General features: G+C 39.2%; 2 protein-coding genes across 2 annotated transcripts; one reads left to right on the top strand and one right to left on the bottom strand.

The window, feature by feature from the left end:
- Positions 1-279: 279 nt before the first annotated feature.
- lmbr1l (limb development membrane protein 1-like) lies at positions 280-15,685 on the bottom strand. Its single transcript, XM_083920888.1, has 17 exons — positions 15,466-15,685; positions 9,189-9,273; positions 7,140-7,173; positions 6,534-6,673; positions 5,885-5,988; positions 5,646-5,769; positions 5,482-5,550; positions 5,329-5,393; positions 5,172-5,244; positions 4,973-5,062; positions 4,770-4,846; positions 4,595-4,672; positions 4,436-4,509; positions 4,117-4,207; positions 3,938-4,004; positions 2,451-2,612; positions 280-1,890 (listed from the first exon to the last, which is right to left on the bottom strand). The coding sequence occupies exons 1-17, from the start codon at positions 15,526-15,528 to the stop codon at positions 1,805-1,807; spliced, it is 1,482 nt and encodes a 493-aa protein (XP_083777014.1). The 5' UTR covers positions 15,529-15,685; the 3' UTR covers positions 280-1,804.
- A 2,170-nt stretch (positions 15,686-17,855) lies between these two features.
- Positions 17,856-19,142, top strand: dnajc22 (DnaJ (Hsp40) homolog, subfamily C, member 22; the record flags this gene model as incomplete). The annotated part of the gene is made up of 3 exons (XM_083920956.1): positions 17,856-18,402; positions 18,519-18,811; positions 18,966-19,142. 3 exons carry the CDS (start codon positions 17,856-17,858, stop codon positions 19,140-19,142), a joined length of 1,017 nt encoding a protein of 338 aa, XP_083777082.1.
- Between the last annotated feature and the right edge of the window lie 343 nt (positions 19,143-19,485).

Here is a 19,485-nt window from a genome sequence, read left to right as displayed (position 1 = left end):
ACACCGCTGACAGACAGGCCAAAATATGGCTTTCTTCTGCTGCTGATTAAAGAAGTGCAACAAATGGGTGGAGGGATGTAGAGGACAGATGCCCTCATCAGTCACACCCACCCACCACAGGCCACATCAGATCAGTCAGAATGTAGTTACATTTCATTAAACACGTAAAAGCATCTAAGAGTTTACTGTAAAAGTCGCCTTGATGTGTATCAAAAAGAAAACAAAGGAGGTTAAAAACAAGACGATTTTTATTGCTTTCTGCTCATCAGACAATGTTAAAAAAAATCTGAAACATCAGAGCATTTCAAAAGTAAACAAAAACACTTTTTTTTTTATCTTTGAGAACTCTAAGGAAGTTTTTTTTTGTCTCAAATGTATCACATTCAGCATTTTTAATAACTGTTAAAAATCCTAATTGTCAACATGTGATATATAGATCCCCAAATCCCCATAAATAATGATAAAAACAGTATTATTTTTGGTGTTCCCAAAAACCAAAAGAAAATTCCCAGAAAAAGTGAAATGAGTAAACCTCAGAGTGCTCTCTATAAACATATAATAACTAACAAGAAAGAGAGAGACTTAAACAACACAGAGGCTGGTGCTGTGTTTGAGAGACACTGTCCCCTGCTGGTCAAACCAACAGCTTATAAACCTGCTGATACAGCAGCATAGGCAAACGGTGACCAAGGGTCACCAACACATTGACGATGACGAGATACAGTTGATTAACATGAAAGAATTTAGGCTATCAAAAAATAAAAACTGACACCAGAAAATATTGCATGGATTGATGGTCACATTCGCATTTTGGAACTATTCTACTATTCCCCTTAACAAAGAGGAATGAGATGAAAAAAAATACTTCACAGAAAAATATAAGGATGCATACAGAACAATTTGAAATTGCTTTTGGTAAAGTTAAAAGTCTACATTATTTATAAAATATTGCACTTCCCCACATAAATTCTTAATAATTCACAGTTTGATTGGTCAAAAGGCAGAAGTTCCACCTAGTAAGTGTCACCTGGCGATCAAAGATCCTACATACAACAAAGTGTAAAGCTTTCTTTTTTTAGTTTATTTTTGTAAATTAAAGAGTAATCCTCAGACTCAGTAAGCTATCTGTTATCTACAAAAGTAAAAACCCTGCTTAATGATAAATCACCACAAAAGGTGCTCTTTATTCTAGTAATAATGTGAATTTGTAAAAGAGCTCCAACACTGAGATAATTACCTCAAATTCCCTGTGTAACCTGCAGATCCATAGATAAACAAGGTACTCTGTGTCCTATTTCCTTTCATTAATTAGCATAACACTGGTGCAGACTGGACCACCAAACACATGGAAGTAAGAATCTTAAAATAGTGGTACAACCAAAGAGGGGAAAGCGTGGGGAAGCCACAGAGAAAGAGAGAGCACTCAATGGACTTGGAGCAGAAGAGGAGATTAAGTCACAGTTAAATGTAATATTTTAAAATATCAACAGGATTGCTCTCTTATTGTCGACTATGGCAGGACTGCCAGTATGGCTTAAATCCCTTTCCCCTTTGCTCTAGTCATAACCATGACTCTTGTCCTTCCAGTCAAATAACTGCTCAGAATAGGACCCTGATATTGGTCATAAAACACAGCTTTATGCACAGCTTCTACTGGACACGGTGCAGCAGACTCAACTTCCTCGGTCTCTTCACACGGGGTGACCTGACCCGTGTACCAACTGGAAAGGGTACTGAACTGCAAATGCCTTTAGTCCAATAGGTACACATTTGAAGTGGCTCATGTTGTAAAGGTTAGAAAAAGTCACTGGATTTTAGACAGTCCACTGGCCAGGAGGAGTCTGAAGGGGATGGTGGAGCGTGACACAGTTAAAGGCAGTCTGTGGAGACCTGCAAAAAAAAAAAAAAGAAGGACCATAAAAATCATACACAATCAAAAGGCAGCGCACCAAACTTGCAGAGCTAAGAAAAATTGTGATTTTGGTGAAATTAATGTCTATTATCACAGAACAAAAGTGAGTTAGAAGGCAATGGGAAAGTGCAGGAGAGCTGCCACTGTGCAGAGATGCTATCTGTACTGTGAGGAAGGGGACTGTGTGCATGTGTGTGTGCGTTTGGCGTGTCCATGCTCTGAGCGCTTGTTTGTGTTGGGTGGAGGGGTAGAGGGTGTATGTACTGCAAGGGGTCTAGGGCGGTGTGCCTGAAGGTCCCCAAGGGGACCTGACTCTCCTCTTGTCCCTTTACACTTTCCTGAAAGAATTGTATTCTTTCTATCTGAGGAAGAGAGACCAGCCCATAGGGAAATGGGGCCAAAGGTGGGAAAACTTATGACACAGCTAGCCTTGTGCAATGAATTTTAGCACAACACAATCCCACAGAAAGAAAAATGCATGCAGACAAAGTACTTTCACCTGGCTTGGTAAAAAAAAAAAAATTAAAAGTAGACTGACCAAAGGCACGGATGAGCTCTCTTTGTACTGCCCAGGTGACCGTCTTGATCAGAGAGGCAGAGGTTAGACCAGCAAACAGCATGTTGTACAGGAAGACAATGTAGAAGTTCCCAAGCCAGTTATACCGACCAAAGTCCCCCAGTAGATCGAAGCGTGTGATCCCTAATAGCATGGAGGAGAAGCAAAAGAAAAATGTTTCACGTGGGCGGCCGGTGGCTGATTGGTTAGAGCAGTCGCCCCATGTAAAGACGCTGAAGGTCCTCGAGGCAGTGTCCTCGACTCCGACCTGAGGACCATCTCACCCCATTTCCTGTCTGTTCTATATAATAAAGGCTTGAAAAACTGCCCAAAAAATAATCTTTAAAAAAAAAAGATTATTTCACTTGTGAATGAACTGCTCTCGTCAGGCCTCACCCATAGCTACGGTTCTCATGGCACACAGAGGCCCTCTTGTGGGCATTATTAAGACTACAATGTCAATTCAGCAACTCGTATCATTACATTCTTAGTCTGGCTCAAAGGATGTACAGTGCTGGGATAAAGCCTGACATCTGGTGTGTCAGGCATTCACACCATAGGTCAGGTATTGCAAGACTATTATATACTAGATGTTGGGTCCCCATTCCATAAAACATACTAAATTGTACACATTATATGTTATATACCACTTATCAAAGTATATTCATTTTGCAGTTCCCATACAAGAAATCTGTGCAACTTCAAAAAGAAAGAGTAATCTTTAAACGTTTAAAGAAACTGAGACCATAAAGAAACTGAGATGTAAAAATAGGTATTAAGTCTGTGGAAAAACAGATTACTGTTTCTTTTTGAAGTTTTAACAGATTTTAATGTGTACAGTTTAATAGTATGGAAAGAATAATCTGTTTTTCCACAGACTTAATACCTATTTTTAAGTGTTCCATGATCTTTGAACGGTCTAAGTTTCTTTAAACGTTTTGCAGCTGTAACGTACTCTGAAACGTACTAATTGTCCATTCTGTACACCAGCACATGCCAGGATCAATCATTTTTGGTTTGCATTAGCGATGGCTATTATGAGGATTTAATGAGAGAACTTCTTTTTTTTTTTTACAACCCAGACCTGTGCAGTGCAATGCAGGCCTTTTTGAGCTGAACTTTTGTCAGTTATTGATGCAACGTCATCATTTTCATACAAAAACCTTAATATGTGTGTTGTTAGAGCTACAAAGGGACAGATATGGTTTATAGAGTGCTGGCTCCTATCTGTTAAACACATTGGGAATCTTCTGGTATACAGCAAATGAATCTGTATTTCCAGGAGCATATTTTACAACTTGATTCCATACATTCTGTGCACATTCAACAGATTTACTGTAGACAGAGAGCTCTGATGTAACGTGTGAGTTACACGCCTGTTTGCTATGCAGAAGATGTACTCCAAAAACAGATTTTCCTCTTTGAGCAATCCCCCATCTTATTTGTCTTTGACAAATAAATGTTCTTACCAAGTGTGCGTGAAAAGACTGGCAGTGCTGAGCTCAGGATAAGCAGTGAAACACAGTTTGCAATAATCTGAAAAGAACAAAAGTAGAGGTTACGACAAAGAGTCAACAAAGAACATCACTAGTCTCTGGTTATATCTCACTGGGACATAAGATATATGTAAAGCTTAGCTGTCATATACCTGTGTGAGATTGGTGTCCTGTGCACGAGGAAGGAGGCTAGTGAAGAGAGGAGAACTATAGAAGCCCACCACTGAGGACACCATCAAATAGCTGATATTAATTTTAAGGACAACACTGGGAAGAAAACTTATATACTCACATCGATAGTAAATAACCAGAAAGTAAATCATTTTCAAATGTGTGGCTGTAACAAACCATGAGTCAACACAACACATTGGTCAAATATCAAGGACAGTCTGTAAGTGGCTGACTCAGAGCCAAATGGACATGACAAGTTCTGTGTGCACTCACTCACAGGTGAATGGGATAAAAGGATACAGAATAAGGACTACTTGAACTGCAGCACCCAGTGAGCCGAACATGGAAAAGGAGGCCATCCCTAGGTGAGGGTCCTTTTAAACACAAAAAAATAACAATCAGTGTACACGGATGACCCAGACTGAAATTTTCCCAAGTTCTTTCTGGTTAAATCCTCACCTCCATTCCTCGGGGCATAGCAGTCTCATCCAGGAGCAACTCCAACACATTGAAACAGACCATCAAGACACACATCACCTAAAGAGATATGAACACAACAACTTAAACAACCATCTGTGTTAATAAACAAGAGTTAAAACAGCGTGGGATAAAATATCCATAAATAAGCATGTACCGTCAGTGCAAGGAGCCCAAGCATTGCCAGTGGATAGCCCAAGTTTCGCTGCCAAGGGGACGCTTTTCTACGCATTTCTGTGAGGAAAGTAAGAAGAATAAAAGAAAAGGAGCAACAATAAATTAGTGTGCGGCTACAAATGACTATACAATGTAATCACTGTGAGAGGAGCCCAATAGTGCAGCCAGTTCAGTCAGTCTTACCCAGGGCAATGCGCTTGCTCTGGATTGCTTGGTACTCTTTTTTCATCGCCTCCATGTTCAGCTTGACCCAGCATGATGTCGTACTGCCACCTTTAAATCAGACAACAACACACAATAGAGACAAAAAGTTTGTCAGTCAGCTTCTTATTTTATTCATCCAAAAAATGGCCAAGGAGTGGGTTCATGGTGACACACTCACAGTTCAGTTTTCTGGAGAGTGACTCTTCCTCAAATGTGGTGCAGCTCAAAGTATCTTCTATATTTTCCAACAGCTGAGGGGAATAAAATAAATCAAATTCAGAAACTACATCTCACAGCCACAAGATAAGTGTAGACTCACTGGATATGTAACTCACCCGCGGTTTGACCAATAGGCTGCCAGTTACACTGAACATTCGGGACAACCCAAAGGGAGTGCACACTGAGGAGGGAAATGCACAGATGGTGATATGCAAGTGTCATGCTATGGTCTCAAGCTGCTGAAATAACTGTGATTGAGATATACTCACACAAAAGAAGCAACACTCCAAACAGAGAAATGCCAGAGTACAGGTAGGGAAGGTAATACTCCCACAGGTCTGAAATTCAGAAAATGAGAGTACAAACAACTAGATTTAAAACTGCAAAACCAATTCTTAATGAGGGACGTTCAGGTCTAATGCATGTGACTCACCGTAGAGGCTCTTCCTGGCTATGTTGTCATGGAGGAGGGCTGATGCCACCCACACAATGCCCAACACAAGCAGAGCCAGCAGCAACAGCAGCACAACTGCTTCATAAACTCGTGCCATAACCCCCTACGCAAGTAAAACAGATGCTTTGTGATGTCAATCTGTGTTATGTTATTTACAGTCAAGTCTTTATTAAATGGCTTTGTAGTGTAGAGATGCCCTTTTAGAGGGAATGCCAAACCTTTCTGGACCCTGCAAATCCCTCAGACTCCGTGAAGAAGTAGGCAAAGGGCATGAGGAAAACCAGGGATAAATTGGAGAAAAGGAAAACTAGGTTCCACAATCCTGAGAGCAAGAGAGATGTCCCAGATGTTAGTGAAAACATTAATTTGGGATTTAATTGCAGTTAATCTTTTCAGCGGTACCACTGTTAACCACTGGGGGGTATCCTCCTACCAGGCAGTGTAGCATGACAAGGCTGGCTACCCAGTCACATGTGTGAATTAAAAATGTGAGAAGCTGAGATAATCAAAAGGCTTTGCATTTAACAAAACTACAGACCTGGTTTACTTTTGGGCTTCATAAATTACTTTACAACTAGGTGATTACTAGAAAAAATACATTGTTTTTAGATTGGAGTAGGAGGGCTCAACTGAGGTAAACTGACCGAGGTAAAGCAGTTGGGGAACAGTTGGACATGCACTGCCCTGCACACAACAAGGTCACATCCACTCTGTCTATAATAATTATCTGTTTGGACACAGGCCTGTAGCGTATTGATTTGGAGGTCAGTGATATAGTTTCAGACAGTAATGCCTTCAGCTGTTCGGCAGATTTTAATGTTTCTCAATTGTTTGGTGCTGTAGACTAATAAAAACAGTAAGATGTACCATGAACAAGAGATCCATTGAGCCACTGCATGTAGTAGCTCTGTGGGAAGGTGAGCAGCACCTCATTGGACAGGATGGAGATGGGGAGAAGGAGTACAGCACACACTGCAACAGACAGAGTGAACGTACACAGCCACAGCCTGGGAGAAGGAGAAAAACAAGCTATCGTGTGTTTGTGTTTAGGCTCAACCTAACAGCATACAGAGCACAGCCTAGGTGAAAGGCTAGGGTGGCTAAGGTGACTCAGTGCCAGCGTGTAGGGACATAGGGCAGAGTGACACACACACACACACACACACACACACACACACACACACACACACACACACACACACACACACACACACACACACACACACACACACACACACACACACACACACACACACACACACACACACACACACACACACACACACACACACACACACACACACACACACACACACACACACACACACACACACACACACACACACACACACACACACACACACACACACACACACACACACACACACACACACACACACACACACACACACACCAAAGTGAGGGAGTGGGAACACATTGCTGTGGATAAGCTAATCAGAGGCTTTCACTTACGCAATTTTGTTGACAGTGGCATCTTCAATATCATCTGGAAGAGAGTAGAATATAAGTAGGTTTTAATCAGAATTTTTGTTTTTACGTCTGTGTTGTTTTATTGGTTTATGGCTATTCTGAGTGCAATCACATAAAGTGTTATGTTAAGTGATGTATTTATAGATAGAAAGGCTGTATTGGTAGAAGCTGTTTGGGCAGTTTGTGTGTACTGTATGTACATAGATATATAGGGGAAAGATGTAATAGAAGAAGTCCATAGGAGGATGTAAAAACATCTCACTGGTCTCAAGGTGAGGAGTGAGTGGGGGGCGAGCATGTTAGGAACATTCTGTTCAAGCAAGACCAACACGAGTAAAAACTTTGTGTGAGTATGAAACTTATATAAGGGACCCATTTGTAAATGTTAGTATATGCAACAAACTCTGTAAAACACACACAAAAAAACTGTTGCATAATGCAACATCTGTAGATGGGAATGAACTCCATAGCACACGATACTGTAATTTCTTCTACAAATGTTGGCACGACTGCTTAATAATGGAGGTAAAATCTAAACAAGCAAAAACCAGTTCTTGTTCTTCTAAACTGTCAAAAACAAGTCCGTAAAGAGACTGAGGTATTGCACAATCTGCATTTAGCTACAGGGCAAAACTGCTCTGCTGTCGCTGACGAACAGACAACATTTACAGAGGGCGAATACAGCAGGTCCTCCCCCTCAAAAGAAGGAGAAGAAAAAAAAAGAAAAAAAGAAAGCTAGCCATGTCCCAGGTCTTAACCCAGCCCAGCCACAGCGGAAGAGAGACCTGGCTAGTTCGTCATCCTACATCTGCTTCCAATAGTGGCAAGTTATTGGATTTATTATGTAACTGGCAGCCCTGCTACCCCGCAAAACTTTAAACATCTTCTTAGTTTTAATTGAGAACATATTGTAGATCCAAGTACATGTATGCAAATGATTGTCATCTACAAAGTTGCTGGTTGTCAATACTGTGTTGACAAAACTATATTTTGACTCTTGCAGATAAAAGCCAGTGACAGAGTAATGACAGATAAACCAGTTTCATGATGATGTTGGTTAAACAGTTTAAGCTTGATGAAAAGAGATCTGTTTTGATTTGTTACTGTAAGTAGAGGGGCCTTGAGCTATACTCAAGAGTTCAACTCTGTTTGTTTTTTTTGTAGCAACATTCTTCACCACCCCTCCACCATTCCTGATCCTCAAGGACACCCCCTGAAGAGCTGGTTGCATGTTATGAAACATGCCTTCTGTACCAAGTCCCAGAGCCTGCAATCTTGGCAGTGTGTCAATTTAAGCTATATTTACATAAAAGCAAATACAGAAAATAAAGCTCAAACGATTAGTTGACTAATCAACAACTATTTTAATAATCCCATAATCATTAAAGTAATTTTTAATGCTAAAATGAAATATGGAATTTCCCTGCTCTCTTTGTTTTACATCATCTTAAACTTAATATCTTCAGGTTTTGAACTAACAAAACAAGACATTTAAAAGACATCACCTTGAGAAACTGGGATAGGAATTTCTCCGTATTTGCTGACATTTTAAAGACTATGCAATTAATTGAGAAAATAACGGGCAGATTTCTCTCTCCATTAATATACAATTTTATCAAAATTCTTTTATTTGATGATATTAAGAACATAAAATTTACAAAAAAATAGAAAGGTTTGTGAAATAGGGGATTCATTTTATTGCTTGTCTGAGCATCATTTAGCTTTAAGATGAATCTTAAAGTACAGTAGACCCTGTTGGGTCCTGCATATTTACTATAAATAAGGGACTATTTACACAAAATAAAAAAAGTCTTTGAACAACTCTCGTCGTTGCTTGCAAAGTGTGACCTACGTGCTCTGTGGGGGAAAAAAAATTCCAAAACACCAATGTAATCAGGAATACTTGTCAACACCATCAATATGCCCCCTGGCAATTCTACATAAGCCTTCATTGAAGGAAATCTTTCTCACAAAGCATTCTTTGTGTGATACACCTCCAAAATCCGGGACAAGAGTGGTTTTAAAACTCACCTGTGACAAACTCTGCAGTCTTCTTGAAATGGGTAAGTATGAGGTAGGCCACTAAATAAAGGCATGTAAACAGGAGTACACAGATCTGAGGAAAGAAAAAGAAAAGACTATTACTTATTTGGTGGTACTTATTAAAGTGCATCCTTGTAAACTGTCATGTTCTGTACAATTCTACTGATGAGCAACACATTTATTTAGGTTGGCTCATTTCTCTGAGTTTCCATTCTTAAGTCAGAAACCAAAAACATCCGGAAAAAAGAGAGAGAGAGGGCATGTGTAGATGGCAAGCATTCAGTCATGTCTGCAACAGATATGTTAGTCATAATAACATATTCAGTTTTGTGCAGATAAACAGCAGGAAATAAACAAAATGTGCTAGATATTGCTACCAATGCAAGTAACTAAAACATTCATCATTCTGTCAAGGTCAAGAGAGACAGATGGAGTCTGAAGATTACCACTTTATTCCAACAAAGAGCGAAATGGGTGACAGTGATAAACTACGAGGGATTAAGGGGAGTAACAGACAGAAGGGTTAATACTAGTGACAGACTAATCTTTGCAAGCATTATGGGGTCTGACATGACACTATATCTACCAACAAATTTAGGCTAAACATATAGTCACTCGGAAATCTGTTGTCTGGTAAAGCTCTCAACATTTCACCCCAAAGAATTAAATAAATCACTTGTATGACAATCACAAAACATAAGGACACTTCAATGAAACTTATATTTTCGCTAATGTCTTTTCATACATCTCTAGTTTTGTTCACTCCATGCAGCACAGTTGACAGTGTGCACATTACCAGTCATTGCTCAGACACACACTGTCCTGTCAACAACCCGTCAGGATAAAAAACAAGATGTCGCTGTCACACAGCAAACATATTGACAGACACATCCCAAATATATCTGTGCACAATGCCAAACTTGTGTTTCAAAAATGAGTATATAAACTGAGTGATAGAGGGGCATAGCATGCACTCCTCCCTGCCACAGAAAAGTAGGTACGGCACACAACAAAATACTAAACTGACAAAAAGAAATCAAAATATAACTATTTCATGCACGACTTTGCTATTCTATTATTACCTCTATTAGATAGCAAAAATGTAAAGGCATTGTCAAAGTGGTTTACTCTGAATCATATAAATGGCATTCTGGGATACCTCACTCTCTGCTAGTCTGGCTCAGCTCTACGTTGTAAACCATGTTAGCAAGTTATTGGGCTTGTTTTGTAGGAGAACCTCAGTATGTATGTTACTTTTGAGCAATGACAAATCTTCTTCTTTAAAACAAAACGTGCCTCAGCCGTACTAAATTTCATGTTAATCCATTCAACAGTGAGTATGCAGTGCTGAATGAAATGATGTTGCCAGATAACAAAATATTTCCACATGGAAGCTCAGAGGGATCTCAGTAAGCAGGATTTAGAAATGTGTCCCTCAAGTAACAACAGCAGAAAACAAAGAGAGAGAGAGGCTCTCTTGAGAGTGAGAGATGTGTGACAACATACTTTCATGTGTAAAACCAGTTTCTGGATGTAAACGATGAAGCAAACAAAGAGACTAGAAATTAGGGCTGTACCTAATAGTTCAAAAACATTGTTTTGCGTGTCTTTTCATTCTGTTTAAATATGCATAATATAATTAGACTCTTGTGTTGACTGTTTAGGATTGTTTGCGACTAGTGTGATCCAAACATTTCCAATAACCCCAGAGCACTGTTTCTGTCGTAGCTTGATGTTGCTACAGGACTACAGGTGAGATTTATTATTTCAGCATCATTTTATGCTCTTATTGGATTAGAACACTGCTGAGTTATGTTCATGACAGGAAATTGTTTTAATAACTGCTAACTACGAAAGCCTAACTCATTTAAACTGAAATTACTTTATTGAAATTTAGGAGAATTGTTCAAGGACTTTTTTTAATGTGATACATGACATCATCATAATATGACGTCAGACATCCAAGGTTCATTTCAAAGCCTCAATAGCAGCTTAGAATGTAAAAAACAGACATTCAGTACAGCCCTTCTTGAAATTAATTATTTTTAAGCATCAGGTTTCCATTAAAATAATATTGCAACAGTATATGTACTGTAAACAATAAGAAGTCTGAGAAACGTGAAGGGCCACATCAAAACTATTCATGGTTATACAGTGTGCATTTTCATCATTGTTTCTATCTTAAATTCACAACAAAAGGTTAAAATGGATCACTGTGACATATGGTACAATAACAATTGGGCATGGGGTACGGACATACACCCCCCCCCCCTCTGTATGGCTCCAGGAAGTATGAGATGGTGACCCACTTTAGAATGTAAACAAAACATTGTTGTATATGGCTAGAAAGCTATGCTATTTCAAACTTACATAAAATGTGATCTGTTGAGAAATACAGTGTTTTACTGTGTAAGTTGGAGTGATCATTGGAAACATCCTAGCTGCATCACACAAACAACAATGGCCTGTACATAACTAATCAGCTCAGTCTGCAAAATGAGTCAATTATGCGGTCTTATTTGCTATGGTTAATCCAACAAAAGGAAAAGTAGGGAACAAAGGATGGGTTTTAGTAAGAAATGGGTAGAGGGGTAGAATAACACCCTTTTAATCAACATATGTGGGGACACGTGCTGATTGGCAATGCTGGAGCTGGCAGCACATAGCAAGCCACTGAGGATGGAGCGTAAAAGGAACTCAATATCCAGAGGGACATCTTTGTGCTGAACACAAAGCCCCGGGGCTCAGAGTTCACTCAGAGCATTTTAAAATTCACAGAGTAACCAAAACATCTTTGTGCGGATTCAGTCAAAATACAATGAAGCTCAAATGTTTTCACTTCTTCTTCACCTCATAGTTCCTGTAATAATTCAAATGAAAGAGAGGTTGGCAGTGGCACAGCCCATCCTTGCAAAAACGACAAATGGACTTCCTCAGAATGTGTTATTTTAGGGGCAACCAGCCTCTTGTCCAACTAAGCATGTTCAGGCAAAGTATAACAGCCTCTGTTTACAAGTCAGCGCAAAGATTAGGCAAGACCTATTCAAATCAGAATACCCAGAAATAACTTAAAATGTTGCACGGGCAAAGCCATCCAAAAATGGCTTCTTTACTTTAATTGTAATTCATATGATGTATTGTAAATTGCGTTGCTATTTTTTTAAATTCTAAATATCTGGTCCTTGTGTTTTCTGTTTGAAACTATGTGCTGTAACTCCGCTGCTGCCTGTCTTGGCCAGGTCTCCCTTTAAAAAGAGAATTGTAATCTTAATTGGTTTCTCCTGGTTAAATAAAGCTTATAATAATAATAATAATAATAATAATAATAATAAATCCAAAAGAAGTTGAGCTGTGCTGCAGAGTGTTGTGTCAAGAGTTTTGATCATTTTACTGAATTGTGCCAGGCAATATTTGATAGCTTGGTGACTAAAGATGTCATCTAGGTAAGTTCTTCCTCCACAGTGACAATATGCTTTGGTTTTTTGAAATAAGTAGGTTTGATCCAATGCAAATGAGTAATTGCAGATCATTGTCCGAAAAACTTCAAAAGAAAGGGATTCCTAAGTAACATACATTTGTAATGGACTACCACATTTTAACCAGTCTTGGCCATGTCTTTTATAGATAACATGGTAACTCAACTAAAACGTTTCTCATTGTGACTCAGTATCTTAATGTGTGCTGATGCTGGCTGTTCCGTGTCTTTACTTATCTTTCTTTTATTCTGTTGATCAATGATCCTTCTTGATCCCTCTAGGCTCGGGGTGCGGGCTATGGGTGTGTACTCCTGGCTCTAACATTTACACCATCTCAAATGCACAACTTATTAAATACCTGTTACACTTGCCAGATGCGCTAATTCAAGATGATTGTTGCATGACCTCAAGTGAAGAAAGACATTTGGCCTCAATCAAATGTTCCCAGTGATAAGCTGGTGGGACACAATAGAACGATGTATGAATTTTGAGCTGCATGTTTACTTGGTACTGTTTCCTCCAAATAAGACATGATCAAGACTATCCACTTAGGATTTAGATATAATTGATGTTGACTTCTGACACAAACTGTTGCTACCGTGAGGCGTCTGACTAAAAGCTGTAAACAGTCACACGACACATTAAGCTGCCTTTTGTCCTGCCAGTACAGCACAGACTGTTACCATTTATCTGTGCTCCAACAAAATATTACACAGAATACTACATAAATGAGCCTGTCTGTCATCTGAGAACTTTTTGATCTCGGCACTACTGGATAGATCACTGCAGCCACTCTTCTGGCCTTTCCAATGTATGTCTTGTGACTCAGCAAGATCCCCAAAACAGTTATATGCCATCTTAGTCTGATTATAAGCATTAATGTAATACACACACAATTTTAATCTCTGAATGGGTTTGTAAATGCATTTGAAAAAGATCTTTAGCCTGATCACTTCCTGGATGCTAGAGATAAAAAAAAAAAGTTTGCCGCTTCTGTTTCATCTGTGCATTTACTTTTACTTTTTAAGGCTTTGGTACTTTCAATACCATTGAATATGGAAATTGTCTTGTTTTGAAACATGCGATATTGAAAAGAACTGTAGTATTGATTATTTTCACAACCTTATAGCCATTTATCTTCAGTCTCTATCTGGTCTTTCAATGTGTAAATTGGATGATTTCCTATGGGAAATACTACAACTGTATTTACACTTGTGTCACATACTCTACTATTCAAAATGAGCTGACCAACAATAATCTTGGCCATTAATAACCAGAGATACAGCTGACCAGCCCGATAGGCAGCATTAGGAAGAGATGGTAAGCTGGACACTTGAGGCAAGCCAGTGGCTTAAGAAGGGGGTGTCAACTAATAGCATTAGGTCTTTAGGTGAAAGGGATAATAAATATATAAATAACAGGGCACAACAATACACTTATTTGTTATTATTTATTGCTCATGTAAAATTAATCTACAGTACTGAAAATATATCTGTTATCAAAAGCACTGTTTGACATGAGCTTGTAAAAGATGGAATCAGCCCTGCCCATGTTACCTAATGCAGGGGACTAATAAAACTTTAATTTGGAAATATCTTAGACTGCCACGTGCAAACAAAAAATGAGACGGACAGTTTTGATATTGTGGCACTAAGTGAGTTTTTAAAAATCGCCTTAAATAGCCTGTTTCTGTGTATATACAGCAAAAATGTTGAACACAGCATGAAAAGTTCACAACAGCATGAAAAGCACAGGTGTAACCCGTGCCACTAAGGATGGCTCTATCCCATAAACTATCCTATACAATATCAGGGCTCTGAAATATAAACTTAAATTATTTTATAAGTTACACATGAGCTTTTCCTCTGACAAGTAAATATCTGCTGTGAAAAAGGTAAAAATGCGTCACTAGTTCATGTATTCTCCCCTGGGCTTTGCTGTTGTCATGACCCAATCTCCCTAGAGGATCTTACATTTTAATATTACATCATCTAAAAATGTACACCCTACAGCTGCACACTTTCTTATCATCATCTCTTACAGTACTAGTGCAATTTGATCATATTCTTATCTATTTACAGTTGAGCAAAAACAGGACAAATTGATAAGTATCTTCCTGATTCTAACATATGCAGCAGACAAGTTGTTGTTTGACATTGTTCCTTATATAATAATCAGCAATACCTTCAATCTCAGGAAATGCACTGCCTGTGAGATCTGATTGTACTTTTTTAGGGTTAAAGGGCAATATGCGTGTGCCTTGCTGTAACTGAACTCTCTGGCAAGTCTGAAGTTCAACAGGGTGCTGGCGTTTCACAAAACGCTGGTTGTAAAATAAAACCCAGCACATAGTCTCGCCTTAAAGTAAAAATGCGCCATTAACATTATATTTAAACAGACATTTTTAAAGTACCTAACCATGGCAGTAAAGTGAAGTCCTGAAAAAAGCCCCAGGTTCAAAGGAAGAGCTCCAGATGCTTGATGTCCCTGTGCCACACTACAAATGACCAGCTGCATCCGTGCAATAATTAACGCCTGTGCAGGAGTTAAGCCGAATGCCATAAACACTCACACATTAACATTAAATTACCTAAAATTCACGTTAAAACCTTATCGGGACAGATAATGTTGCTCGATGCTGAAACATAAAACGTTGACAACCCAATTAAAGAGTTAGAACAACCGCTAAACATTCAATTAAACCTGGGTTTCTTGTCCTAGTTGTATTGTCAGAGGTGTCCCCCCTCATATGCATATTAACCGACGGTTACTGAGTTAACGTTACTTACTATGGTCTCCCGGACACGGTTGTGGAAAAGTTGCTCTCTCACCGACACGTCGTCCGTTTCCATTCTCCGAAACCATACCAGTATCCTCGGGCTTAAAAGCGCTGGAGAGGACGAGGGGGGGATGGTTAAAAAGTTAAAACACGGGGCATCTTGTTAGGAATGCCGTGGATGTGTGGATGTCCCAGTTTAAACGGCTGAGCTAGCCTGCCGCTGCTATGGCTACACTCTGCCCCGATAGAAGACAAACAAGGAGGGGTCGTCAGGGGGCGGGGCCACACTGAGGGAGGCGCGCCGGGAGAGCTAACAGGTAGCTGTCAATCATCATATCATTTGATATTCATTTAACACTCAACATAAAGTGACAAAAAACACAAAGATAAAACAGATTAATAAATTCTGATTTATTCCGTCAAACCAAAACAACAAAAGCAAAGTAAGTACTTTACAATATCATATAATTACAGAATTAAATATGTATATATTTGCTATATGTATGTATACTGCATGACACAAAGGTCATACAACAACATACAATTCTACAAAATAACAACGCAACATCATACTGTACAACAATAAACAAACAACAAATATATTTGAGAGTCCTCCTTTCTATATTGGTCAAATATTGGTTTCCTGTATCTATTTTTTAACTGTATAATATCACATTATTTTATTGGATATGATTCAGATTTATGTTATTAATATCCAAATACGTGTGTAGATTAACTATTAAAATATTCATGCACTTTGGGATGTCTTCTACATGTGCAGATAATTTGGTTGGTGAAATGGTACAAGTTGACCTAAAAGTTGAGCTTTTACGAACTTTTTCTTTTCTTAACATTTTTGCTTAAGTTGCTACATGTGTACATATAGTGAGCACAGTCCTGCAGGATGCCTACGTGCAAGTATGAGGTAATTAACCTGCTTTACTGTAGTATTTTCATTCTATAGCCTACTTCTCCATTAGATTTGAGAGGGAGTTATTGTATCTTTTAACGCACTACATTTATATGACAGACAATTACTATTCACATTTAGATTACTTTGCGCATTAAAAAATAAATAACAAATATATATAAGTATATTATCCATATGAGGCAGTTACAGCAAATTAAATGACCAAACAGTAGTTCAAATAAGCTCCACGACCACCAGAATAAATGCTGTTTTCCTGTTAATGCATCAGTGAGAATAGTCCAACACCATTATATACATGAATAGGCTATAACACGGGACACTCTGTACACTTTCCTCATACTTAAGTACTACTGGACTTTAAGTTAAGTTTTGAGTTTTACTTGTAAAGTAATATTTTTACATGGTGATATTGTTACTTTTACTACTCTATGTAAATAACTTGAAAATGTCCACCCCTTGTTTGAATATCCTTTTCAGGGAATACATTTAGGCCAACATTTCTATATATCTTTTCGTCATTGTTGTCACATACTTTAATGCCTTAATTTCAGGTTCAATGTTCTTAATTTGTGTAAAGCTCTGTGTTTGCAATGCATTCCTCTTTAAAAAGGTTTACACACCAACTTAAATCAGTGTCCTATCCCTTACAAATGTCCCTTTTAGACTTTTTCAGACCTTATCAGTTCAGATGAGCGACAGACCTAAATGCTGATGAGGCTGCAGTGTAATTTCATTGTCATGATCCAAAGTCCAACTGTTGCAACAACATGAGACAACTTCAACTATACGGAAAAGGCATGAAAGGATTTGTCGGGATATGGATTTGACACAATGGGCTTAGTAAGTAACCAGTTTTTATTAGGCAAAACCAAATACATTTATTTTTTAAAAAGTAAATACATGGCACAGTAAGTGTGAAGTAGCCTCTTTCTGATTATCTGTGGGTTGGCCTGTAGAGAGTTAGTGACTACCGTCTTAATTTCTTACTTTTTGTACAACACGTGATATGTTATCCCTAAAAAAAAAAATAAACACATGTAATAACATGTACAGTTACAGCCTGCTATGTTTTGAATCATGTAATGACAATGCCCATCACAAGCTAAGATAAATCCCTGTTACATAATATATTATCTAACCAGAGAAGTGGATCACAGAGATTAAAAATCCCTTTGCCAACATGACAGCAGCACACAGATCGCAGACAACACACACAGACACATACAACACTTGACTTGTAGTGAAATAGATAAAATACATTAAAAAAAATGATGGGAGCACATGGGATCAACATTTTTGATGTGATCAAAGGCATACAGTAAAATTGTAAATAGAAATTATGAGTCAATATAGCCTATAGAGTGAGAGACTGAACAGAATAAAAACTAAACTCTGTTATTGCATTGCAGGTACTCATGAAGGATGAATAATATTCACCTGTACATGGACTGATCCATTGAGTCCAAAGGATGGTAAAACACGTCACGGTCGCCTATGCTCTGTGGGCAGTAGGCGGCCCTTTGGGTCTTCACCATTTATATTTAGGAAGAGACAGCCACGCTCTGTTATGGATGCTTACCCTTGGAGGATTTGGGTTTGGCTGGTTCAGAGAGGTCATGCGTATTCCTGCATATGTTGGTGAGGCCAATCAAGATGCAGAGAAAGAGAGAAAAACACCCCCCACCATGGCCCCTCCACCTGTGAGCCCTGTCAGATTTGCGGGACAGGTGTGTGTTGGGATCTATTTTGGCACAGTTGCTCTGATTGGACTAAACTCCCTCAGTTTTTTCCACTTGATTGTCCTGCCTCTATGTGTGGGAGCAGGGGTACATCTGGTGTCCTGTATTGGCCAGCAGACTTCTGATCTGCAAAAAACACTGACTGCTTGTCTCATAACCTCTCCAATATTCTATGGCAGCACCTTATCGCCTCTCCCTATAAGCCTGGCTGCCAGTGTCACTGCTGCACAGAACCGCAGGCGCTACCCACGGACACCTGGGAGCACACAGAAACTAGGTGAGATGATCTTACAAATAAAGCAATACCATCGGATTTCCTTTCACACTTTGATAACATTGCTTCTTTTTGGATTTTTTTACAGCCTAAAATGACAACTTCTGTCTTGTATCCAGGTCCACGGCTTTACAGGCTTGGTCTAGCCTGGCTGGCCTTCTCTGCTCCGCTGGGTTACTGTATTTTCCACAACACCACAGCCACGCTGTACTACCTGTCTGACTGTGTAGCAGCACTGTTGGATATGTTCTGGTTCCTGCCTTGGCTCAGGAATGTATTTGAGTACATTCTTTTAATGCCATATCGGCTCTTGTGTGTTCTTACTGGAGGAGGGTACTATGAAGACGCCTGGAGGAAGGTGCTGGAAATACTGCTCAAAGAGTACACTGAGAGAGAGAAAGAGGCACTGCAGGTGAGCAAGCTTAACTCTGAACAGGGACAAGTTAAGATCATTATACCATTAGGTGTATACTCTGCATCAATCTAAACATGTTTGGCGAGTGAAGTAATTTCTCTGGCATTGCCGTGGTTTCCAAACTGTGTATCTGGATATGTTTGTGTTGCAGGTATTGTCATTGGAAGTAGAGGCCTCTCTAGAGGACATAAGTCACAGCTATAGGGAGCTGGCAAAGACATGGCATCCAGACCATAACCCCAGCAAGGATGCTGAGGCCATGTTTGTGAAGATCCATGAGGCTTATGAGGTCCTTCTACGACGGCACAAACCTCGTCGATTCAAATAGCTGCTCTTCATTACTCACTGACTGGGCCTGGGCACAGTGAGACTCTTGATCCCATTGATTTTCAGTCATTGTTATCTATAAATCAAGAGCATGCACAGAGGCTTTTCACGTCTGTCTGATTGGTTACTTGGAAAAGTTGGTCTTAAACAGCAGTTTTGCTGCCACCTGGTGGTGCAACAGTTGCAATAGCACCATCAACTATTTCATCACAATTTTACTTGTGCGTTTAATGTGTGCTTGCTCGCTATTAAAGGCTATATTAACACCACCAAGTGCATGTCTTTTAATCTCACAGCATGCTCATACTAAAAATCATTTATTAAAGGATGATATCATGTAGCCT

The sequence above is a fragment of the Echiichthys vipera genome (genome assembly GCF_963691815.1).
Source record: "Echiichthys vipera genome assembly, chromosome: 9".
In the NCBI taxonomy this organism is placed as follows: domain Eukaryota; kingdom Metazoa; phylum Chordata; class Actinopteri; order Perciformes; family Trachinidae; genus Echiichthys; species Echiichthys vipera.
Note: the sequence above shows the minus strand (reverse complement) of the source record. Positions and strands in the feature narration are given on the sequence as shown.